Source organism: Jaculus jaculus, chromosome 17 (assembly GCF_020740685.1).
Source record: "Jaculus jaculus isolate mJacJac1 chromosome 17, mJacJac1.mat.Y.cur, whole genome shotgun sequence".
Classification (NCBI taxonomy): domain Eukaryota; kingdom Metazoa; phylum Chordata; class Mammalia; order Rodentia; family Dipodidae; genus Jaculus; species Jaculus jaculus.
The window spans coordinates 6,581,643-6,605,467 of NC_059118.1; the positions used below are offsets into that span (position 1 = coordinate 6,581,643).

At 47.3% G+C, this 23,825-nt stretch overlaps 1 protein-coding gene across 1 annotated transcript in view; it reads right to left on the bottom strand.

Annotated features, from left to right (window-relative positions):
- Positions 1-23,825, bottom strand: part of Itga9 (integrin subunit alpha 9) — a 322,030-nt gene that overhangs the window by 118,960 nt on the left and 179,245 nt on the right. Inside the window, exons 17-18 of the mRNA XM_045136949.1 lie at positions 19,765-19,914; positions 5,621-5,697 (exon numbers count right to left, since the gene is read on the bottom strand). Coding sequence (XP_044992884.1) covers positions 5,621-5,697; positions 19,765-19,914 — 227 coding nt within the window. The remainder of the gene's footprint in view (positions 1-5,620; positions 5,698-19,764; positions 19,915-23,825) is intronic.

Consider the following 23,825-nt stretch of genomic DNA (forward strand, 5'->3'; position numbering starts at 1 on the left):
AAAACAGAACAAAACACCAACCACATTCATGAATCTGGGACACAGAGAGCATTTTCCTGGCTTGCTCCCTGGCCATTCTGAGTGAAGCACTCCAGCCCTCGACATCTTCTCCGCTACTTTCTGGAGACACAAGCTCCTTGGTCTGCTGCGGGGTCGGCTGCCTCCAGCCACGGGATCCGGTGCTGCCCTGTCATGGTGGACACCTTTCCCACGCTCCTGACCTACAGCTCTCCTCGGTGAGGACACAAACTCCCATGACAGCTAAGTTCTAAAGACAGCACAAACCGCCCTGGTGACTCACCGTGGTCGACATCAGCACAGCATCTTCCACGGGTCCTACCTGCCAAACGTGCTCTACCCTGAGACAGACGACAGCTGCTCTCTGACCAGGAATTTATGCCTGGGAAGTTAGGAACTAAGACGAGCGGAGAGAAGGCCAGAGTCAAACCTCATGCTAGGGCTGGAAAGGTGGCTTACCGATTAAGGAGCTTGCCTACAAAGCCAAAGGACCCAGGTTCGATTCCCCAGAACCCACGTAAGCCAGATGCACAAGGTGGCACATGCTCCTGGAGTTCATTTGCAGCGGCCCCTCCCCCTCAAATGAATAAATAAAAATAGAATACAAAAAAAGATTCAAAACACTCAAGCTGGAACCTGCTTTCATGGAGCCAAGGGGACCAAATGGCTGACATTGCGTCAACAGTCCAAGTCTCTGGCTCCTGAGTGCGTCTCACTGTATTCTGGTTAGGTTCATGCCCCTATAGCGGGACTCTGCTGCACTCCTGTGGCTTCAAGATCAAGCCTGAGCTACAGGGGCGTCCTAACCCTGCTTCCCCGTCCCTTCTACCCCACCTCCTGTTCTAGTCAGCTCTCTCCCCTGCTGCAGATCACCTGCAGTTCTCCGTGGAGTCCAGGCATTGCTCACATTTCTATTGCCCTGAGTGCTAGAGTTTTCTTTACTCCCTTCACGACAGCAGGAAGATGCTCCCCTTCAAGATAGCATGCACCAAGTAGGACCACCACCAGCCAGTACATTGACCATCTCCTGCCCAGACCACATCTGCCAGCCACAGCAGCGCCCCGTCCTTTCTCAAACAGTGGATGAGCGTGCGTAGCATCCCAGGCAACAATGAATGGAGAGGTAATGGCTGACTGAGGCCAGAGGAGATCAAGGCACTCAACGGGGGTCAACCTGGTGCAGACCCAGGTTTCCACCGTGGCTTTCCTGATGGGCCTTCCCTCGCGCCGCGCCTGCGGAAATGCAGGATGACTGGAACCACGGGCTCGGTTTTATATCTCCAGTGATCAGCGGGCGGGCTTCCCCAATGCCTCCTGTGGGAAGCCAGGGTCTCAGAGCAGAACGAAGGTTTCTTTAGTGGAAGATCCAGCCCGAAGGCTCTTGTGAGAGACCATGTGTTCTCCAAGGAAGCCCCATCCTAAGGAAGGGCTTAGAGGCTTTGTTTGAGATCACTGTTTGCTTCTGAGATGCAGGAAAACTCACCCAGGCTTTGGGGCTCGTGTCTGCGTCCTAGGAGGATGGAATTGCAAGCGAGGCTGAACCCACCCTGAAACTTATATAGATGAGATCTCCTCAGCCTGCTTGTGCATGTGCAGGACTACGGCTCCCAGTTCTTTGCCCCTTCCTACGTTCCTGTCCCTTGCTGCATGTCTTTGCAGTTCTCTCGCTAAAGGGTAGGGAAGACTTCCCATCCCTTGACTTTGGAGTTTGCCAAAGTGACTCGCTGTAGCCAATAGAATAAAGTGGAAGTAATGGTGCCTCACAGCCATTGCATGTTTTTTGGCCTCATGTACCTTTTCTTTTAAGATAGTATTGGCACTTCTTTTTAAAAATACTTTATTTACTTATTTATTTATTTGAGAGACATAGAGAAAGAGGCAGCTGCATTGATAGACAGATAGATAGATAGGCAGACAGACAGACAGATAGACAGAGTGGGTGTGCCAGGGCCTCTAGCCACTGCAAACAAACTCCAGATGCATGTACCACTATTGTGCATCTTATGTGGGCACTGGGGCGTCGAATGTGAGTCCTTAGGCTTCACAGGAAAGTGCCTTCACTGCTCAGCCATCTCTCCAGCCCCTCACGTACCTCTGCCATGCTCTAAGGATATTCTCACTCTGCCCACGGATTCCACAGAGACAATGAAAGACACATGCTGCAGAGCTACGCTGGACCCCTCAAGCCCAGACCTGCACCCAACCTAGATTCACGAACATGTCAGTGAAGGTCCCATTGAATCCAGCCAACCTCCCTGAGCATGAGAAGAAGTGATTGCTGCTTTATGCCGTTGCATTTTGTCTGGAGGTGTTCTTCTGATGGAAGGGTAAGGTAAGACATAAGGATTCTGAGTTCTGGCCACCTGAGTTCATCCAGAGCAGACCTGGTTTTGAACCCACCCTTGAGAACAGGCTGGAGAAATGGAGGCAGCTTTAGGCATAAGTGCATTGAATTCTGAATTATTTAAAAATGTTTTGTTCATTTTTATTTATCTATTTGAGAGCAACAGACAGAGAGAGAAAGAGGCAGATAGAGAGAGAATGGGCACGCCAGGTCATCCAGCCACTGCAAACGAACTCCAGACGCGTTGCGCCCCCTTGTGCATCTGGCTGACATGGGTCCTGGGGAATCGAGCCTCGAACCGGGTTCCTTAGGCTTCACAGGCAAGCGCTTAACCGCTAAGCCATCTCTCCAGCCCAAGTGCATTGAATTTTACATTTCACTACACAGAAGACATGGATTTGCCTATCCACAAATGGTTAGCAAGAACATTTGGATTTTCCTAATAATATTAAATATTGGATCCAGTGAATGTTTCCCCTTCACATGAAGTCTTCCATGATCCAAAATAAATCCCAGCATTTACAGTGTAGCTTGAGATTAAAAAAGAAATATATATATATATATATATATATATATATATATATATATATATATTTGCTTCTATACTTTTTCCCTAAGACACATTGTTTTTGGAAGCCTTACCTAGAATTAAAAAAGAATGAGCTGATAATTTATGAAGCTCGGTACAGTTGCTTTCTCTAGCCATCCCAGAAGGCTCGTCAACAATCTCAATATCCACTCCATGAGTTTAAGGTCATTTCCTAAGCTTCAAATAGCATGTGCTACCGTAACCTTCTACTCTTCCCCAGAGTCAAATGAAAGTTTGCTGATCTTTAAGTGGCTTGGAGTACTAGTGTCCTTGTATAGTCTAAGGGGTGTGATGTCTGTCGCCTTCCCCTGATAAACTCAAACAGTGGGACTTTCATGAATAAAAGAACTGAAATTGATTCCCACAATTCATATTAAAAATAGACCTGGGTGTGGTGGTACACAATTGTAATCCCATAGCTGGGAAGTAAGAGACAGGGAGCTCCCTGGGACTTGCTGACCAGCCAGGCTAGCCTACTTGGTGTGTTTTAGGCCAGTGAGAGACCCTGTCTCAAAATAAAAAAAGTGGGTGGCATTCCTGAAGGGCACACACACACACACACACACACACACACACACACACACACACACAGTAAAGAAATCTGAATGTGGAAGCTGGTCATAGTGGCGCACATTTGTAATCTCAGGACCGTGAAGGCTGAGGCAGGAGGATTTCAAGGCTAACCTGAGCTATATAGGAAGGTGTCAGGCCCCAGTCTTGCATGTCGTCTGTCAGTGGCTCAAAGTCAACGATCAGAGTTGCAAGTGAAGGACACACTCTATCATTATGGATGACAACAATCAAACCCATGGTTTTGAGCAGCGGTAATAAATCCTACAGATGGGTTTTACGACGTGAGGACAGCCCACCTCTGAAACGGGCTTGGTTTGGAACCAACACCTTCTTCCTGAAAGAAGTCTAAAATAAAAGGATGGCAAAGAGGAAACAGAAGGCCTGGGTCGCCCCCTCCACCTTCAGTCTCCGGGGGTTTTTACGCTATGGGAGGAAGCTCTGAAATAATAAAGATCCAGTCTGCCCGTCAGTTGGCCTGCATCAGGCCAGCTTGCTCCTCATTCCTTCATACCCAGCCTGCCCCAGGCACATTGTTTCCTGTTAAAACAGACACCACTGTTACGTGGAAGGGAGCAAGAAAGGGAAACTTTATATAATAACTTAAATCACAAACCTGCTTCAAAAGGCCAATTATTGGCAATTTCATGTGGTACCATGTAATACAGTGAGTAAATGTGAAATCTCTCACAAGATCCAAATATAGAAATTAGAGACTGAAGATTTCAGAAATGTTTCCTTCCATCCACACCCTCCCTAACTCCCTCTGGCTCAGTTCTAATTTCCGCAGGAAGCTAGTTTTGGTTGTGGAAATTGAGGTATTTCAAGGGTTGTTTCTACCCCTTCTTGTAATTAACCTAAGGCTAGGTCAGGGATCCTAGAACCAACACCTTCTAGTATGATAATTCCAAAGCCCTCTGTACCTTAGCCAGCACCCTTAGACTCAAAACAAGAGTATCAAAAGCCTTTCTTACAAAGATTTAAGATATTATGGCTCCCGCAAAATTCCCACCCACCATGAATCTGAGACCCCATACAGTGTGGGCCAGACACCCTGTAACTCAGTGTAAGACCTTCCCCTCCCTAGTTCTCCATAAGAAGACTTTAAATCTTTTTTTTTTTTGGTTTTTTTCGAGGTAGGGTCTCACTCTTGTCCAGGCTAACCTGGAATTAACTCTGTAGTCTCAGGGTGGCCTTGAACTCATGGCGATCCTCCTACCTCTGCCTCCCGAGTGCTGGGATTAAAGGCATGCGCCACCACGCCCGGCAAATCTTTTTTTCTTTTTAATATTTTATTTATTTATTTGTGAGAGAAAGAGGAAGAGGAAAAGAGAGAGAGAGAGAGAGAGAGGAAGGGAGGGAGAGAATGGGTGCACCAGCACCTCTAGTCACTGCAAAAGAACTCCAGATGCACACACCACTTTGCGCATCTGGCATTATGTGGTATTGGGGAATTGAACCTAGGTCCTTAGGCTTTTCAGGAAAGCCCCTTAATTGCTGAGCCATCTCTCCAGCCCTAAATCTTTTATTCAAATTTTATTTTATTTTATTTGCAAGCAGAGATAGAGAGAAGAGAGACAAACACAGACAGAATGGGCATGCCAGGGCCTCCGGCCACTGAAACGAACTTGAGATGCATGTGCCACTTTGTGCGTCCAACTTCACATGGTAGAAACCAGGTCGTTAGGCTTTGCAGGCAAGCACCTGAACCATTACCTCCATCGCCCCCACAAGAAGACGTTAAAACCTTCTCTTTCTCTCTAGATGGTTCAGAGCTCCCTCTTCACTTTCTTTGCTCTGAATCCCCAACATTAATTAAAATTTGGGCCTAAAAAGTAACTATCTCAGTGGTGTTTTTAAATTCTGGACCTACATCGTGAGATATGTGAAATTACAAACAAATCCTAAACTACTTCCCCCAAATAATACCGGCTATTAAAATTATTTTTACAACATACGGTTTTGGAAATCACAAGATGTTCTAAACCACCAACACTGCTCACCCTTTTGTGTGGGGACAACAGAAGTTCAGACCTTGGGTCTGGAGTCCAGAAAAGACGCACTCTCAGAACACCGCCACGAAAGGAGCCATGACGTACCTGGAGAGCAGCACTCGACCCTGGAGCTGCAGGTCAGCCGCGCAATCCTCGGATCGGCAGTTCCGCTCAAAAACAGTCTGCGAGACACACAGAGGAAGTCAGGACAGGCGTCAATGGAAACAGGGTCAATCACAGCCGGATCCCTTCTTGCCAATCAGCCGCACTCTTCCCTCCCACCTCCACGAGGCTCTGAGGACTGAGGGCCGCGTCCTGAGTCCACCTGTGCTCTTTATTTCTTCTAAGTCTCCGTCTACTGGGCGCTTCCATCAACTCTCTCAGGAAGCCAGGGTGGATGGAAGGCATCTTTTTTGGTCCGTGCTGCTGTGATACTATCTTTTAGGACCGAGGAGATGGCTTAGTAGTTATGGTGCTTGCCTGGGAAGCCTAAGGACCCAGGTTCAATTCCCCAGTAAACCAGATACATAAGGTGGCATATGCATCTGGAGTTTGTTTGCAGTGGGTAGGGGCTATTTTCTTTATCTGCCTCTTTCTTTCTCTCTCAAATAATTAAGATTAAAAAAAATATCTTTTAGATGCTCTCAGATGTGAAGAAGCATCTTCCAGCTTGGGAAAGAATTCTCTTACATTCCTGTCATTTCTACCATCTGCATTCTTGGGAGCTAGACAATCTTTATTTGACATAGGTTCTACCTAAGCCATGGGAGGAATCAGGTTGAACTTTTGGTCCCAAAGGGAAACGTCAATGATAATCAGAGCTTGAGGCTAAGAAGACAGAAGGGACTCTTCTGGGTATATCTGCCAGCAGTTAGCAGAGAGTAATGTAATTTTTAATATTCTTGTTGTTATTTGAGAGCAAAAGCGAGAGAGAGAGAGAGAGAGAGAGAGAGAGAGAGAGAGAGAGAGAGAGAGAGAGAGAATGGGCGTGCCAGGGCATCCAGTCACAGCAAACAAACTCCAGACGTGTGCGCCCCTTTGTGCATCTGGCTAACGTGGGTCCTGGAGAATCGAGCCTTGAACCGGGGTCCTTAGGCTTCACAGGCAAGCGTTTATCTGCTAAGCCATCTCTCTAGCCCTAATGTAATTTTTTTTTCCTCCATAGTCAAATCGTCATCCAGTGCTGGGGCTTGAAGCTCAAAACTGGTGTTCTCGTCAGAGCTAGCAGTCTGAGCCTGAGTGTGGGCTATGCAATTGGGGGCAGCACTTTGCACTGGGATCCAGCTTTCTTTTGGCTGTAATACCAGGAGGGCCTGTTTATATGTTCTTCCACTGGGTCTCCATCCCTGACACTTCTGACCTGTGGAGGGCAGCATCCCTACTCTCCACAAAATATAGACGCCTGTGACTAAGAGACAGCGTTCATCAACCCAGCGGGATCCAGAGAGGAAAGCCTCCACCCTTTGTCGATGGTGTTTTTTTTTTTTTTTTTTTTTTTTTGTTTGTTTGCTTGTTTTTTGAGGTAGGGTCTCACTCTAGATGAGGTTGACCTACCTGGAATTCACTATATAATCTCAGGGTGGCCTTGAGCTCACAGCGATCCTCCTTCCTCTGCCTCCTGAGAGATGGGATTAAAGGCGTGTGCCACCATGCCCGGCTTTTTCTTTTTTTTTAATTATTTGCGGTAGGGTCTTGCTCTAGCCCAGGCTGATCTGGAATTTATTATGTAGTCCAGGCTGGCCTCTAACTCATGGTGATCCTCCTACCTGGCTCCCAAGTGCTGGGGTTAACAGCGTGTGGCCACCATGCCCGGCTAATGATACTTTATTTACCATTAAACTTCCTCATAGTCACCATTCACGTTTGTGAGGAATTTCCGCCCTCCTACAAAACAGTTCTAGGTGATTTGTTCTCTTCCCACACGATCAATCCAGGAGGCCGCTGTGCCAGTGTGGGCTCCAAACAAGGCTGCTGGCCAGTGGACAGCCTCGACTCACCCAGGCAGGATAATTTTGCCTATGGAAATTCATAGTCCTGTGCCACATTTCCAAAGAATAAAACGTCCCAGCCAACATTCCCTTCCTTAATTATGCGGGGAGGGGGGAGGATTGTGGAAGTCTTGGGCCCAAAGGGAAACTTCTGGCGTTCTGTTGGATACCATTGAGCCAAAGAGAGAGGAGAGGCAAATTCCCAAGAGGTTTCAATATAAAACAGCTGGGCTAAATTCACCATCCACCCAGGGAGAAAACTGGAGTAAGAAGGTGTGAGGACCCCCAGGATGTCTAAGGCAAGAAGGCCTCGTGGGCCTCAGGACCAGGACAGCATCACTAAAGGCTGAGGGAACTTAAGCCTGAAGGTCCTTCATGGACCCGACCTCTACTGAACCGGCTTTGCATTCCTAATTTTACATTATTTTCCCTTCCTGATCCATCCCCTCAAATTGTATAACCTCAGGTTATACAATCTGGGTCCCCAACTCAGATCCTGCCCCGGATTACGCGTCTGTTCCTTCACAGGCAAGAGACACAGTCTGCCTTGGAGTGCTCTGGTATTGGGGTAACACACATTCACAGCTGTCGTGTTTGCTCTCAGAACACACTTTGTACTGCTACGCAATGGCCTTCTTTGTCGCTAGAGCCAGTTTCCCAGATGTAAGTGTGAGCCTCTCCTGTTTTCCTTCTGATAGCATCCTCGCGGACTCTCTTTCTGTCTCTGTGTGCAGCCTTGACAGAAAGTGAGCTGCGCACGGATGGCATGGGATCAGAGGTGGAGGGGCAGGAAGATGTGAGAGGAAGAGGATGCGGGACCCTGCTCCATCCTGTAACACAAAGGCTTCGAGTTCTGGTCCCTGCACCCCCCCCATCTCTGTCACCTGAGTCCTCTCTTTCCAGCCGTGTCTGAGACCCAGCACCACGTGACTTGGTAGTTAACAGTGAAATAAGAGGGGATAGTAGATGCGAATTTACGTCTGCGTAGGTGAAAGCATTTTCCACACAACCGTGTCTTGACAGTGTATGTGATCTCAACAATCTTCTCATAGAGAGGCAGGAGCGAATGTTTCCTTCCATCTGGGAGGATTTGTGGCTTCATGGGAGTCATGCTATGTGACTTCCAAGCTGTGGCCATAAAAAGCAACAGAGATTTTTTTCTAGTCATTTTTTCTTGGAATGTAGCCAGGCTGTGCCAAGGAAACCCCAGCTTTCCGTAGAGAGGCTCACGTGGGGGAGGCTGACAGCGGCCACATCAGCTTGCAAGCCATGTGAGGAAGCCATCCTGGGAGTGAGGCTCTCAGAGGGCCTCCAGTCCCCATGAGAGGCTCCGGAGAGATGAGGTGGCTTGGCCAAGCCCTGCCAAATTGCAAATTCATAAACAAATTCACAATTTCCCCGTTTTTGTTCTGCTATTGATTTCTTGTTTCATTCCATTGTGGTCAGAAAAGAAACTTGGTCTGGTTTCAAGCTTCTTAAATTTGTTGAGATTTGTGATTTAACATGCAATCTATCCTGGAGAATGCTCCTTGTGCATTTGAGAGGAATGTGCATGCCTCTGCTGCCGGCTGGGAAGTTCTGTGTGTGTCTGAGGGGTCCTCGGGTCCAGTGCTGTTCCCATCTGCTGCTTCGTTCATCCTGTCTACAGAGGTGTCCCACCCGCCACCGAGAGTGAACACTGAGATCTTGCATTGCCTTGCTGTCGAGGCCTCCTTGCCGATTTGTCAATGTTTCTTTCATATGCGTTCTGGTGTTGGGCAAATTCTCCACTGATCTATGTGCTTGTTGAAAGGACTCTTTATATTTCTATGTAAAGACTTGTCTTCAGAGATGGTTCTTGACTTAAAGTCCAGAGTGTCTCCTGCTTTCTTCTGGTTCACATTCACCTGGACTCTTTTTTTTCTTTTTATCCCTATGTATACCCTTAGCCAGAAGTTGGCTTCTGGTAGATAGCATGTAGTTTGATCTTGCATGTGTATACATGTGTGTTTAGCTGATTCAGTCAACATGTATCTTCTTATTGGGGAGTATAGTGGTTTGATTCAGGTGTCCCCCTTACACTCAGGTGTTCTGAAAGGTAGGTTCACAGCTTATGGAGACTTAGGAATTAACATCTTCTGGAGGGAGTGTATTGTTGGGGGCGGGCTTATGGGTATTGTAGCCAGTGTCCCCATGCCAGTGTGTGGCACACTCTCCTGTTCCTGTTGTCCACCTGATGTTGGCCAGGGGATGATGTCCACCCTCTGCTCATGTCATCGTTTCCCCCTGCCATTGAGGAGCTTCCCCTCAAGCCTGTAAGCCAAAATATACCTCTTTCTTCCCACAAGTTGCTCTTGGTCAGGTGATTTCTGCCAGCAATGTGAACCTGACTGCAACAGTAAAGTTGGTACTGAGAGTGGCATTGTTGCCAAACACCTGACTATGTGACTTTGGCCTTTTGGAGCTGATTTTCAAGAGGAATGTGGGAGGATTTGGGACCTTGGACTAAGAATCACCTTGCTGTGCTGTAAGTATAGCTTGATGGACTATTCTGGTCCGTGTTTTAAGACCTGAATGCAGTGAGAACTATTGACTGTGAGGTTTGGCTTATGAGGGTGAAAGGAGCTTTGTTTGGACTGGGCTAGAAGCAGTTTGCGTGCAAGGCTTGCTGTTATACCCGTGTCCTGAGAACTTGTGCAGGGTCTCAGTGCATAGAAATGGCCTGGTGCAAGCACAGGTTATGACACAGAAATGATAACCTTTGAGACTGGGCCAGCTGACCTGCACTGGGGAAGCAGGAAGAATGTAGACTTTTGAGGGAGCCTTGAGTGCTCAAGGAGTGTCTTGTTCTTCAAAGTCTGCTTCACTCTTCCTTGGATTAGCAAATTGGCACCCTACCTGATATTGTGGAGCATAAGAAATGCAGGAAAGAGAGGGTCATTAAGTTTTCAATGCAGTCTTATGTTTTGGAAGTGGCCATGGGCAGTGTGAAGCAGGTTTGCTGGATGCCTGCATGGAGACCCAATGGAGCCACAAGGATGAACCGTGGGTTGCAGTGGAGACCCAGTGGAGATTCTGGGACTGCAAGATGGCTGCCAAGGAGGAGCTGCCAGCCCCGGGTTATGTTTTCCAGTACTGTGAGTAGCCTAGCTGGAGGGGCGGAATTGGAATACCAGAGACTTGTTGCTGGTAAGAATTATCGGACTTGGAGATTTGTCACTGGCTAGAGTTGTTGGACTTGGAGCTACAGAGTTTGAGGTCTGCCCTGTTTAAATCTTGCATTGGCTGAATATTTCTTTGCTCTACCCAATGCCATCTTTTGCAGTGTGAATGTTTATTCTGTGCCATTATGGGTCTTGGGGGGATTTTTTTTTTTTTTGGTATTATAGCTCAGTTAAAAGATCTTGGACGATGGGAATGTTGGAATAACATTAGGATCGATAAAAACTATGGGAACTTTTAAAGATGGACTGAATGCATTATATTTTACATCATGAATGATTATCAGTTTATGGGGGCCAGGGGCAGAATGTGGTGGTTTGATTCAGGGGTACCCCATACACTTAGGTGTTCTGAATGCTAGATTCCCAGCTGCTAGGGATTTGAGAATTAATGCTTTTTGGACGGAGTGCATTATTGGGGGCGGGCTTATGAGTATTATAGCCAGTTTCCCATTTCCAGTGTTTGGCACACTCTCCTGTTGCTATTTCCACCTTATGTTGGCCAGGGGGTGACGTCTGCCCTCTGCTCATGCCATCGTTTTCCCCTGACATCATGGAGCTTCCTCCTCAAGGCTGTAGGCCAAAATAAACCTTTTTCTTCCCACAAGCTGCTCTTGGTTGGGTGATTTCTGCCAGCAATGCAAACCTGACTGCAACAAGGAGTTTAGCGCATATGTATTCATTTTTAAAATTTTGTTTATTTATTAGAGAGAGAGAGAAAGAGAGAGAGGGAATAAGAGTATGGGTATGCCAGGGCCTCTTGCTGCTACAAATAAACTCCAGACCTGCAGGCCATTTTGAGTACCTGGCTTTATGTCGGTATTGAACCTAAGCCTGCTGGCTTTGGATGCAAGCGACTTTAACCCTTGAGCCACATCTCCAGCTCCTATGTCTCCATGTCAAGTAAGTACTGACAAGGAAGGGTTGTTTTTTGTATGTCTTATGGATTTTTTAAATCTCTCTTTTCTCCATTGCTGATTTTATTTGCATGGGCACAAGTGTGTGCAGGAATAGGTCAGAGGTTAATGTTGGTCTTCCTCGACTGTTCTCTATTTTACTGAGGGAGAGTCTCTCATTTGAATGCAGACCATGCAGAATTGGCTAATCTAGCCAGCCACCTTGCCCTAGGGATCCCTTGTTTCTGCTTTTTGAGAGCCAGTGTTCACGTGGACACTGGGGATCTGGACTCTGGTCCTCCTGCTGGCATGGCAAGTGCTTCATTCACAATTCAGCCCAGTGCTGTCTTCTTTTGTGTTGCTTTCCTTTGTATTCCCAATGTGTGTGTGTGTGTCCACATGCTGATAAGGCTGCACGCCTCTCTTTCTACTGCCTAACTTCAATATATATATGACTGCTTTTGTGGTTAACAAGGGGCTTATATAAAATATCTTAGCATTGTAATAGTCTGTAATAAGCTGATAAAAACCTAGTTTTCAAATGTTTTATTTATATTTTTAAAGAGAAAGAGAGAGAGAAGGAGGGAGGGAGGGAGGGAGAGAATGGGGCAGTCTGGGGCCTCCAGTCACTGCAAACAAACTCCAGATGCAGGCATCACCTGTGCATCTAGCTTATGTGAGTCCTGGGGAACCAAACCTGGGTCCTTTGGCTTCACAGGCAAGTGCCTTAACTGCTAAGCCATCTTGTTAGGCCTCAAAACCCAATTTTGCCTGTGTGAAAGACTCTCCGATTTTATCTTTCCTCTCCTCTGTCACATGCTATTTGTGGCCTACCTGACAACTACTCATGTTACATACACGTTACATACATGTTAACATAATGGACCTCAGGTGTGATTGTCTGTTAACCACCAAGAATTTACTCACCCACAATTTTTACAGTAATACAATATTCTGGTTCTGTCTATAGATTTGCATTTACCAATGAGTTTCTTATTTTAATGTACTCTCATTTGCTGATTTAAAGAGTCCTGTCATGTCAGCTTGAACTCACTTTCTCACTCCTTTTTATTCCAAATGTTTTATTTATTTATTTCAGAAAGTGACGGAGAGGAAGGAGAGAGACACAGAGAGAAGAAGTGAATATGAATGGGTGCACCAGGGCCTCCTGTCAGTGCAAATGAGCTCCAGATGCATGCACGACTTTGTGCATCTGGCTTCACGAGGGTACTGGAGAACTGATCTCGGTCAACTGGGCTCTGCAAGCAAGCACCTTAACCACCGAGCCATATCCTTAGCCCCATTTCTCTCTCATTTTTTACAAAGAAATGGAATTCTTTGTCCCCCTTCATTTTTGAAGGACTTTTTTTTTGGAGGTAATGTAGTGTTTTTGGTCTGTAACTTTTTACTTTAATTTTTTTTATGACATCAACCCACTCCTCTTGGTTCTACAAGGCTTCTAATGATGAAAAGACCACAACATCAGGGAAATGCCAGTGAAACCCACAATAAGATGACCTCCTCTCTGTCAGGGTGTATTCTATCTGCCAGCTGCTTTTACCTAGCCCCCCCGCCCCATCTCCTTGGCAAATGCATGATTGGAACCACAGTCAGGCAAATCCAAGCCCAGCACGGGCACCATCTCTTCCGCCCCCTTCCCCAGCCTCTGCTGGCTGGTCGCCTCCTCGCTTCTCCGGAAGCAGTTTGTCCAGTGCAGTGAACAGGCCTCAGATGTCACCACGTCTCCTCTCCCTGGTTGCAGGAAGCTAAAATCTCTCTCAGGAGATGACCACTTCCTGCCTTGCACTTCTGAGGATGGAGGAATGGATGCCCAGCCGCCTCCCAGCCTGGGTTTCCATGCTGGCTCCTTCCTCACTCTGCTCTTCCCTGTGCGTATTCTTGGAGAATACACCTTTACTCCGAAAAGCTTTCACATTTTTCCCCCTCACTAAACCCTTACTTTACTTCTGTAAGAATGAGACTGGCAAACGTTGGCTGAAAAGAGTGAGATGGGACATCTTTGAGGACAGGGGCATTTGTGGTCTCTGTTATAACCACTCACCTCATGGACCACAAGTGGACATGGGTGTATGCCACTAACACTATTTATTTATTTATTTATTTATTTATTTACAGGCCCACAACCTGCCTCCTGTTCTAGAATATTTGGCTATCAAATTCTCTATTTTCTTCTGGCCAAGGGCAAAACAACAACAACAAAAATTTAAGAAAAAGACAGAAGGGGCAGAGGAGGGGGAGGGCCAAGAGGGAAGGGGAGACAAGAGGAAAGGAGACCAGGAAAAGTGGAAGGGGAGCCCCTGCGACCCCCGACTGGCTCCCTCTGAGGTCGAGCTGCCGCCTGCGCTCTCCTCGCGATGATGCCAGGGCAGCCGTGGGGACAGGTCGTTCAGGGGCTGACAGCTTAGGGGCTGCTCCTGTCACAAAGCCATGTGGGTGCTCAGGCCTTGGGAGACCCTTTCCTAGCACTGCCCATATCCACACCGAAACCCTTCCTGCTCATGTACCGGGAGGGGAGAGTCCTGACCCCAGCTGTCGTGATTGGAGGAGAAGCAGTTCCTTGGATTTGGCACTATTTGCTTTAAAATAAAACCATAATTATGGATGGGACTGTATATAAGGTTGCCGTGGCAACCAAGTCCCAACGCTGAGGCCTGAGGAAAGCAAGACAATTGGATTGGGTGGGAACAAATGGGTTTCAAATCCTACCCCAAGGGGACCAAGCAAGGTGGCTATTTTTAAACTAAAATGAGCAAGACGTTTCCTGATGTGTATGTAATATGACTTCGCTTCTGGGTGTCTGCCCCTACAGCGTGGCACCCTGCCTGGACCACAGATGTGACAATTCTGAACTGGTGATCCTCACACCATCTCACCTAAGTTCCTAGAGGCCCCGGCCATGTGCAAGTTGGTTCTGCGACCTTCCTTACCTGACACAGTCTCCACAAAAATTAACTGCCACACTCAGCAAGCTACACAGCATACACCTGTGTAATAGAGGCACACAGCCTGCACAGGTAACCAGCTGCAATATGACTGGACATGAGACCCGCTCACAGGGAAAGAACCTCTACCTGGTGCTGGCAACAAGTCAGTATCCCCTAGCCAGGAAACTTAACAGACTCCGGAGAAAAGCTACTCTCTGACTATTAAGAGTGGGTATACACACTCTCAAATAACTATGCATGTCCCCTTTAATACAAGCTGCTCTCACTCTTGGTTGGAGAATCTATTTTACTGAGAAGATCCAAGACCCACCAACACAACAAGGAAAGATGGCCGAACGCCCACCGTGAGACATCTTGCATCTACTACATCCCCTGAGGCCCAGGAGACACTGCAGAGTAAGCAGAACAGGAATACAGCTCTCACTGCTAGCTTGACAACCAGCTCCCAGGAGATGATGACAGAGAGCGCAGCCAATCAGAACCCACCAAAGCAGAAACCCAGAGGCCACAGAAAACTCAACATGAAACCTGACTGTTAACAGGCCCACCATGGCTCAGGGAACATTGTAGAAAGATTGTAAGAGCTACAGGCTGGGCGGAAATATTGTGAGGCACAGTACTCCACACACAATGAGGCCTTCTTGACCCCACAGTGAGTATCAATGATCCCACGGAGGAGGGCGCTCAGGGGAAGGGAAGCAGGGGTGAGGGGACCTAGAGTTTAACCTTTATAAAATAATAATAATAATAATGAAGAAAAGTTAACTGTTGTGACTTAAGAAGAAGTTTCTCCCTGCCAATTCCATTTCTTTGTCTAGAACCCAGCCCTATCTTTCATGAGACTCATTATTAAGTGCAGGGTGATCCCCGGAATTTCAGTGCTGCTTCAGCTATGGGCAGACAGAGGAGAGAAAAGACTGGCATTTAAGATCAGGCCAGGGGGCTGTTGCTTTCTTTCCGTGTTAGTCACCCTTCCATTGCTATGACAAAATACCCGAGGCAACTTAAGGCAGCCCGTGCCTTCTCTTCCATCACCCACATTCCCTCTACCTTTCATTTATTTACTTATTTTTATTTTTGAGGTACGGAGGGTCTTGCTCTAATCCAGGCTGACCTGGAATTCACTATGTAGTCTCAGGCTGGCCTCGAACTCATTGTGATTCTCCTACCTCTGCCTTCCAAGTGTTGGGATTAAAGGTGTGTGCCACCACGCCTGGCTTCTCTACCTTTTATTTTTATAAAGTCTTGAATGCCCCTGTGCACTGTGACCGCACAGGGCTCTCTCACCAACAAGGGGCTCCCAGAATGACCTCAGAGCACACTCCTTTTAGCTGTATGTCTGGCTGAGCATGCAGGTGAAGAAAGTATGACAAGACATCTTGCCGTGCCTATACTTATTCTTTCTCCCTGCTCACAGACAAATTCAAAAAATTTAAAAATAAGTAATTGGATAAAATAATAATCTGTGGCTGCAGATATAGCTCAGTTGATAGAGTCCTTGCCTACCATGCACAAAGCCCTAGGTTCAACGCCCAGTGCCACATACATGGCATGGTACCATATATCTTTAATCTCATCACTGGGCTGATAGAAGAAGCAGGATTAGAAGGTCATGCTTGGCTACATAGTAAGTTCAAGACCAGCCCAGGGAGAGCTGGTTCAGCAGTTAAGGCACTTGTCGGCAAAGCCTAATGAGCTGGGGTTCAAATCCCCAATACCCACATGAAGCCAGATGTAAAAAGTGGCGCATGTATCTGGAGTTCATTTACACCAGCTAGAGGCCCTGGTGTTCTCCTCTCTCTCTCTCTCTCTGTTTTATAAATAAATAAATAAATAAATTTCTTTTAAAAAGACCAGCCCAGGCTTCTTGAGACCCTGTCTTATAAAGGCAAACAAAAGCCTTCCAAACAACAGTGTTGGGGATCACAGAAGAAATGAACAGCTGGTCAAGTCAGAGAAGCTGTCAGATGGTTCTCTGGCCTGGTGACATTGAAGATCAAACCAGAAACTAAAGATTGTCTGCAAGGAAGGCAGAGGGCAGAAGAAGGCTCACAAGGGCCCAAGACCAGCTGGGTGGGTGAGTTTAAGGGCAGCTGAAGCGCAGTGTCTGGGGGCACTGGAGAATTCTGGAGAAGTGGGGCTCCCACCTTGCAGGGGTGTGTGGACTTTATCATAAGGGCCTTGGTCATTCAAGGACATCAGTGTGATGCGGAGTGTAGGTGGTCTGACCCTGGGACATGGAGTGGCAGCAAAGTCAGAACACAGAGAAGGGATTCTTGTGCTATTCATGGATCTGTGGGGCTTGTGGTGATGGAGCTGGCTCTTGAGGCCTGGTTAAAATCAACTCGGTTTCCTGGACAGGACCTGGCTCTCCATTGTTCTTCCCTTCAAACAGAGCCAACATCTGGAAGGCACATGGACGAACTGGAGAGGAATATCCCTGAAATGATCCTTTTTGTTTTTCCTAATCAGGAAAAGGAGAAGAAGCAAGAGCTAGACGTTTTCTCAGGCTCCTGCACAATCTTTCCAATCTAAGAACAATATTTTTCTTTTATTTTAATTTCAACTAAAGAATGACGTGGTGGGGGGAGAAAAAAGAACACCCCTCCAACCACACACCTCTCGCACTGAGTCCTTCTGGAAGGGAAAGTTTCTCTCAGGGGGAAGCCACCATTATCCATGTCTGTGTATGTTTATGTTGGGGATCATTTCCATATTTCTAGAAAGCATACTGATAATGACTACTTGATGCACCGATGTACACTGCGCCGTGCTGAATCCCGGCCACAACGGGCCAGAGTTGATCTCACACCATGGCTCCCCTCCCTCCCCTTCCTAACCTGGACAGGCAAGTCACCATTCCTGACCCACAGAGGTGGTTCGCAAACTTCAGCTCTCTTGGGGTCATTGGTCAGCTTGCTGAAACATACGTTACATGGTGCGCACCTTGAACTTGGGTCTAGGTGAGTAGGTGAGCCCAACAATCTTTGTTTCTCACACAATCCCAAGAGGGGTTGATGTTGCTGGAGTGGAGCCCACACTTTAATATGCAAGGAAGAAGACAGAGGAGGGAGGGAGGGAATGAGGGAGAAAGAAAGAGAGAGATAGAGAGAAAGAGCGAGAGCGAGAGAGAGAGAGAGAGAGGCAGACAGACAGACAGACACAGAGAGAAAGAGATAGAGAGAGAAATGGATGGCTATGCCTCCCACCACTGGAACCGAACTCATGTGGGTCCTGGGGAGTCGAACCCAGGCCATCAGACCTTGCAAGCAAGAGCCCTTAACCACTGAGCCATCTCTCCAGCCCCAGGACCACAGTTTAAGAAGCACTATTTTGCTGCTAACCTCTGCAACTTTAAGTCATAAACAGCTATTTCTTGTTTCATCAAGTTTTGAAATCTCTCTTGACTTACCAACTTAAAAGAATATGCTATTAAGAGAATTATGATTCTTCTACATCTTCATAGCCAAATTTGATGACATCTGTACTTTATACTCTCTGTATAGCTCTGGTTTTGGCATGAATGCAAAGAGTGAAAACGGACAAGCGGTTCTCATGTGATTACAGACACATGATTTCTTTTCACAGAAGAGCTGGGACTATTATCTTGAGTCTACATCCTTCACCACAGAGGCGACGCTCAAGTCTAGGAATATCTCATGTCCACTTAAGGGAGAACTTCTGTCAAGGTCTTTTTCTTCCTTATCCACTCACTCCAAATCTCACAGTTTAATTTGCGTTACGTTTGAATTATATAATTCACTGACCGCCTTTCTATTTTTCTAGGAGTTTGTGTTGCTTTTATTACTTTTCCTATCTATGGAAGGAAAGATTATTCATAACACACCAGACCCTGACTCCCTGCCTCTTTCTTGTTCTGCTCTTTGCTTGGTTCCTGGTTCTTCTGGAAGTTTATTGATGCTCGTTCTAAATCAGATTGGCTGTTTTCTACAGTTTCTGTGCAACTGTTATCCAGGGTCATCTTGTTACTTGGTCTCTGGGAATGATTCCCATAGCTTCTGTGGCCCATGCTTTTGCTCCCCATCTGGTTGCTACCCTTGTTTGCTTGGAGTACATCTCAGGTAAAGACCTTGAAGGGTGGTGACCAGGAAGGTCAGCTTTGCAAGTTCTTGCTCATCTGGAAAGTCCCTTTAGTTTACCTCATATCTGACTGTTAGGTAAATAATAAAATGATACATAATAAAATTCAACTTTTTTGAAAGGTTTTTTTGATCTCTATTTAGTCCATATGATTACTAATGTTGGTCAATTTTCTTTAATTTTTTATTTATTCATTTTCAAGGGGAGGGAGAAAGACAGCAAGCAAGCTGAGGAATCAAAATGGTTACTGGGGAATCAAACCTGGGTCCTTTGGCTTTGTAGGCAAGCTCCTTAACGACAAAGCCATCTCTCTGGTCCTGGCTTGGGCATATTTTTTACTCAGCCACTAATTTAGAAACCTGAAGCTCATGCCTCTTGGCTGTCCCCACTCTCTGCCAATAGAGCGTTTACTGAATACCTACTATGTGCTAATCTACACTTTGGAAATGGTACAGGAATAGGGAGAAAGTTTGGGGGCCAACTGAACAGTCCATGACCTCGAGATTGTAACAGCTTTCTAACCAACCGAGAAGTATTTCAATGTGCTCAGACACCCCGTGAGCACAGAAGCAGCCCAGGGAATGTACCGCGGCATTCTGCAGATCAGGAAGCAGAGCCCAGAGAACAGATGTGCACCAGCCAGGACCCTGAGCCTTGGTTTCCTTTCTGAAGTCTTTTGTGTGTGGTATGTGCTGTATATAGGTGCCCGTACAACACCCCACATGCTCACCTGCGGCAGGTGCACTTGCCTGTGGCGGCTGGAGCAGAACGTCGCACGTCCTGCTCCATGGCTCTTCTGCCCGCTTTTGTTTTTTGAGTCGGCGTCTCTTTACCAATTCTGGGGTTTTTAGGACTCAGACAATTCTCAGGTCTCTGCTCTACTTTGAGACTCGGGTTACAGGTGCACATGGTCACACCAGCTGTTTACACGGGATCGGGAGATTTGAACTTGAGAAGTCTGAGGCCCCCCTCAGACCCTTATGCTTGCACAGGAAGCACACTTAACTGCCAAGCCATCTCTCCAGCCCTGGGCCACCATTATTAGTGTTGTGTGCACTGGCCAACTGGGGAGCCAGTTGTGAACTTTCGGGCTCTGACCTGATTCTTCTGGGCTATCTTTTGTCCCTTCTTCCAGCGCAGCACTGGGGTCAGAGCGGGCAGCTCACGGTCTTCCTCGCCGGTCACATGCACCCCAAGGCTGTAGGCAGCTTCAAACACAATGGGGCTGATGACATCCTGGACCCTCCGCTGGAACAGCAAAGAAGAGGAGTGTTAACCTTAGGTCCCGGCAGACGGAGCAACAGCCTTCCACAGTGGACAAAACCGGGCCACGACTCACCTCATGCTATCCTCACAAACTCCCTAGTGAGCTTGGATTTTAATTTTTAAATTCATTTTTATTAGAGATGGACATAGTTACTATGTAAACAACACATGGTACCCTCCTCTCCCTCATCCCTGCCCCTTTTCCGAAGAGGGCCTCCTCACTGGGGATGCAGGTCAACCCCATGGGCAATGTGGGTCTTACATTGTGAGGGCAGCAGTCAGTTATGGGGGAGAGGCAATGTCTCTGTGCATAATGTCCCAACTTATGGCTCTAAAAATCTTTCTGACCACCCTTCTTCCGCAAAGTTCCCTGTGCCATGTTGGGTGCATTTTAAGTCTACTTCAGTGATGAGCTCTTAGGGGCCTTGGGATCTCTGGGCTGGTGGGTCTTGAGTGTCCTCTTCTATTTTTTAAACAAGGTAAGTGGGTCCTAGGGTATATACCAGCTTGTTACAGTCACTGAAAATTGGGGCTTCCGAGCATGTGGAAGACCTTACTCATCCTCCACACACCCTGAGATGCCAGCTCTCAGGAAGTGTATCTGCATTCCCACTGCTGTGTGCTTCCATGGGGTGCTCAGGAGCTCAGCTCTCCCACCCCCAGGTGATGGATTTTGCGTGCGGGTAAGGGACCCAGCAGCACTGGAGAGGCCAGTATCCCTACCAAGGTAGCCATCAAGTGCCCCTGGTGAGTTAGTCAGCAATGAAACGAGGTGTGGTGGGTCAAATCAGATGACCCCCATAAATTTATGTGTCCTGAATGGTTGGCCTCCAGGTGGTAGCAATTTGGGAGGTAGAGCCTTGTTGAAGGAGGTGTGTGCTTAGGGGTGGGCTTAAGGATGTTACAGCCAGCTCCCCTGAGCCAGATGCTGTTGTTTTCCATTTTTGGTTGCAGTTCTGTCTTGTAGGTTTAATTCCCACTTGCCCCATATATGTATGTGTGCATATGTGAAGTGTATGTGAATACATATATATAGTCATCCTTGTAGATGTTACACTCTAAGAAACATATGTCAGGGACAACATAAAGTTTTCGTTTTTCTGAGTTTGAGAAATTTCACTTATGATTCTTTCCAGATCCATCCATTTTCCTGCACATTTCATAATTTCATTTTTTCAATAGTGCTGCATAGAATTCCATTGTGTATATACACCACATTTTCATCTCATCTGTTGATAGGCATGTTGGCTGATCCTAATTCTTTGTTATTGTAAGCAGAGCCGCAGTGGACACGGACATTCAGACATCCCTATAGCAGAGTGTGGAGTCTTCAGCGGATCAGCCCAGGAGTAGAAGTATTGCTGGGCCACACAGAAGTCTATTTTATTAGCATCTTATTTTATTTATTTGTCTATTTGAGAGAAAAAGAAGCAGAGAGAGAGAGAGTGGCTTCTAGGCACTGCAAACGAACTCCAGATGCATGCGCCACCATGTGTGCCTGGCTTATGTGGGTCCTGGGGAATCAAACCTGGGTCCTTAGGCTTTGCAGGCAAGCACCTTAACCGCTAAGCCATCTCTCCAGCCCGGAAGTCTATTTTAAAGGATGCATAGTGAGGACTCAGTGATCCACATTTGGACTCAAGGCTCCTTTAGAAGTGAATGGATGCAGCTCACCCAGAAACTGCTGCAGGCTTCTCCAGATAGGTTCTATGAACCTCAGTTAATGGGAGTGGGGTGCACAAAGTCTGGTTGGACAAGTCAGGGGTGATAACAAGCCAAGCTCAGTTAAAGAGCTCTTCCATGAGCTTGTCTGCTGCTTCGGTTTTGACTGCAGCTGTCTCTGAGGAAGGGGTTTCTCTGAGGAAGGGGTTACTGGGACATGGAACCATGTGATTCCTCATAGACGCCGGGGGCAGGAGGCTGGGTAGGACACATTCAAGAGTGATGGAGGACAAGGTAGAAACCGCTCCATGCAGCTCTGGAAAGGTGCTGGTGGGACTGAGCAGCCCAGGATGGGAGGCAGATGTGGCCAAGAGGGTGGGGCGTGGGGGTTGGAGGAAGGGCAGAGGTAATGTCAGAGGTGGTGCCCGGGCCACAAGCAGATGGTTTCCCCTTGTGTTCAGTAAAGCATTTACCTGGGCAAAGACTCTCCAGTCTACACAAGACACAAGGTCTCCTGGGGATTCAAGATGCCCTGGATGAATTATTTTCAGAAAGTTCTCTGGAACTCCACATTTTAGTGTGTGACCTTAAGAGCAAGCTATGCACCTAAGATGTAAATGCTCGTTATCACTGACTCCGCTGACCAAGACTTAACACGAGGGTGTGTGGGTGAGGACGGACGGCGGCGTCGTGTGCTAGCAAGGAGATTCTTTGTGTTTCTTTGAGGTGGCTTATGTGTGTGCCCACGTGTGTGTGTGTGTGTGTGTGTGTGTGTGTGTGTGTGTGTGTATGGGTACGTGTGTGTGCACATGCAAGTACATGTGTGCAAGAGTACATGAAGACCAGGGCTGGAGAGATGGCTTAGCGGTTAAGCGCTTGCCTGTGAAGCCTAAGGACCCCGGTTCGAGGCTCGGTTCTCCAGGTCCCACGTTAGCCAGATGCACAAGGGGGCGCATGCGTCTGGAGTTCGTTAACAGAGGCTGGAGGCCCTGGCGCGCCCATTCTCTCTCTCTCCCTCTATCTGTCTTCCTCTCTGTGTCTGTCGCTCTCAAATAAATAAATAAATAAGTTTTAGAAGAGTACATGAAGACTAGAGGTCAACATGAGTGTCTTCCTCAATCATGCTCCACCTTAGATTTTTTCAGAGAGGATCTCTCACTAAACCTGGAGCTCGTGCTTCAGCTAGACTGGCTGGTCATCAGGTCTCAGGGATCACCTGTCTCTACCTCCCCGACAGCTGGAGTTGTAGGCACGTGCCACTGTACCCTGCTTTTACAGTGGGGAAGGGGACCCGAAGTCACGTTCTCATGCTTGTGCAGCAAGCACTTCACTACCGAGCTTTCCTTGCTCCTGTTGCAAAGTTTTGCAATGCAATTGTCATGACAAATAAAACAACGAGGGCTAGAGAGCTGGCTTACTGGTCAAGGCACTTGCTTACAAAGCCAAAGGGCCCAGGCTTGAAGCCCCAGGACCCACATAAGCCAGATGCACAAGGTAGCGCATGAATCTGGAGTTCACTTGCAGTGGCTGGAGTCCCAGGCACACCCATTCTCTCTTTCTCTACCTTTCTCTCTCTCTCACACAAATAATAAATGAATAAAACAATGACGACACTGTTATTCTGGGCACAGGGCAGGTGAGAGTGGGAGGCAGCAGGGACGTCACATTTCTTGGATGCCCAGTGTATTTCAGGGCGCGCTTTAAGCACTTGACTCAAACTATACTCACCCTCACCATGCCTGAGCAGGTCCATTACCGTCCCCGTTTTACAGAGAAGTCATGGGCCTACAGGAGCCCACCAACCCAAAGGTCGTTCCACGGTAGCACCAGATATAGATCCAAAGGCAAAAACCACGTTCCAAGTCCAGAAAACACTATTGTTGTTGTTTTGAACGAGGGCCTCACTATGTAGTCTACACTGGCTTTGAACTTCCTACGTAGAACAGACTGGATTCAAACTCTTGCTCTTGCCTCAGCTTCCTCAGTGTGCGGTCCCACCATGCCCCAGCTCATTTCACACTACTAACAATCATTCCACCCATATTAGGTTCTGGTATCCCTTTTAAAATGTGTTTAGGGCTGGAAAGATGGCTCAGCAGTTAAGGCCCTTGTCTGCAAAGCCTAAGGACCAGAGTTCGATTCTCCAGTACCAATGTAAAGCCAGATGCACAAGTTTGGCACCTGCCTTGTTCTGGGTTCCACTTGCAGTAACAGGAGGCCCTAGTATGCCC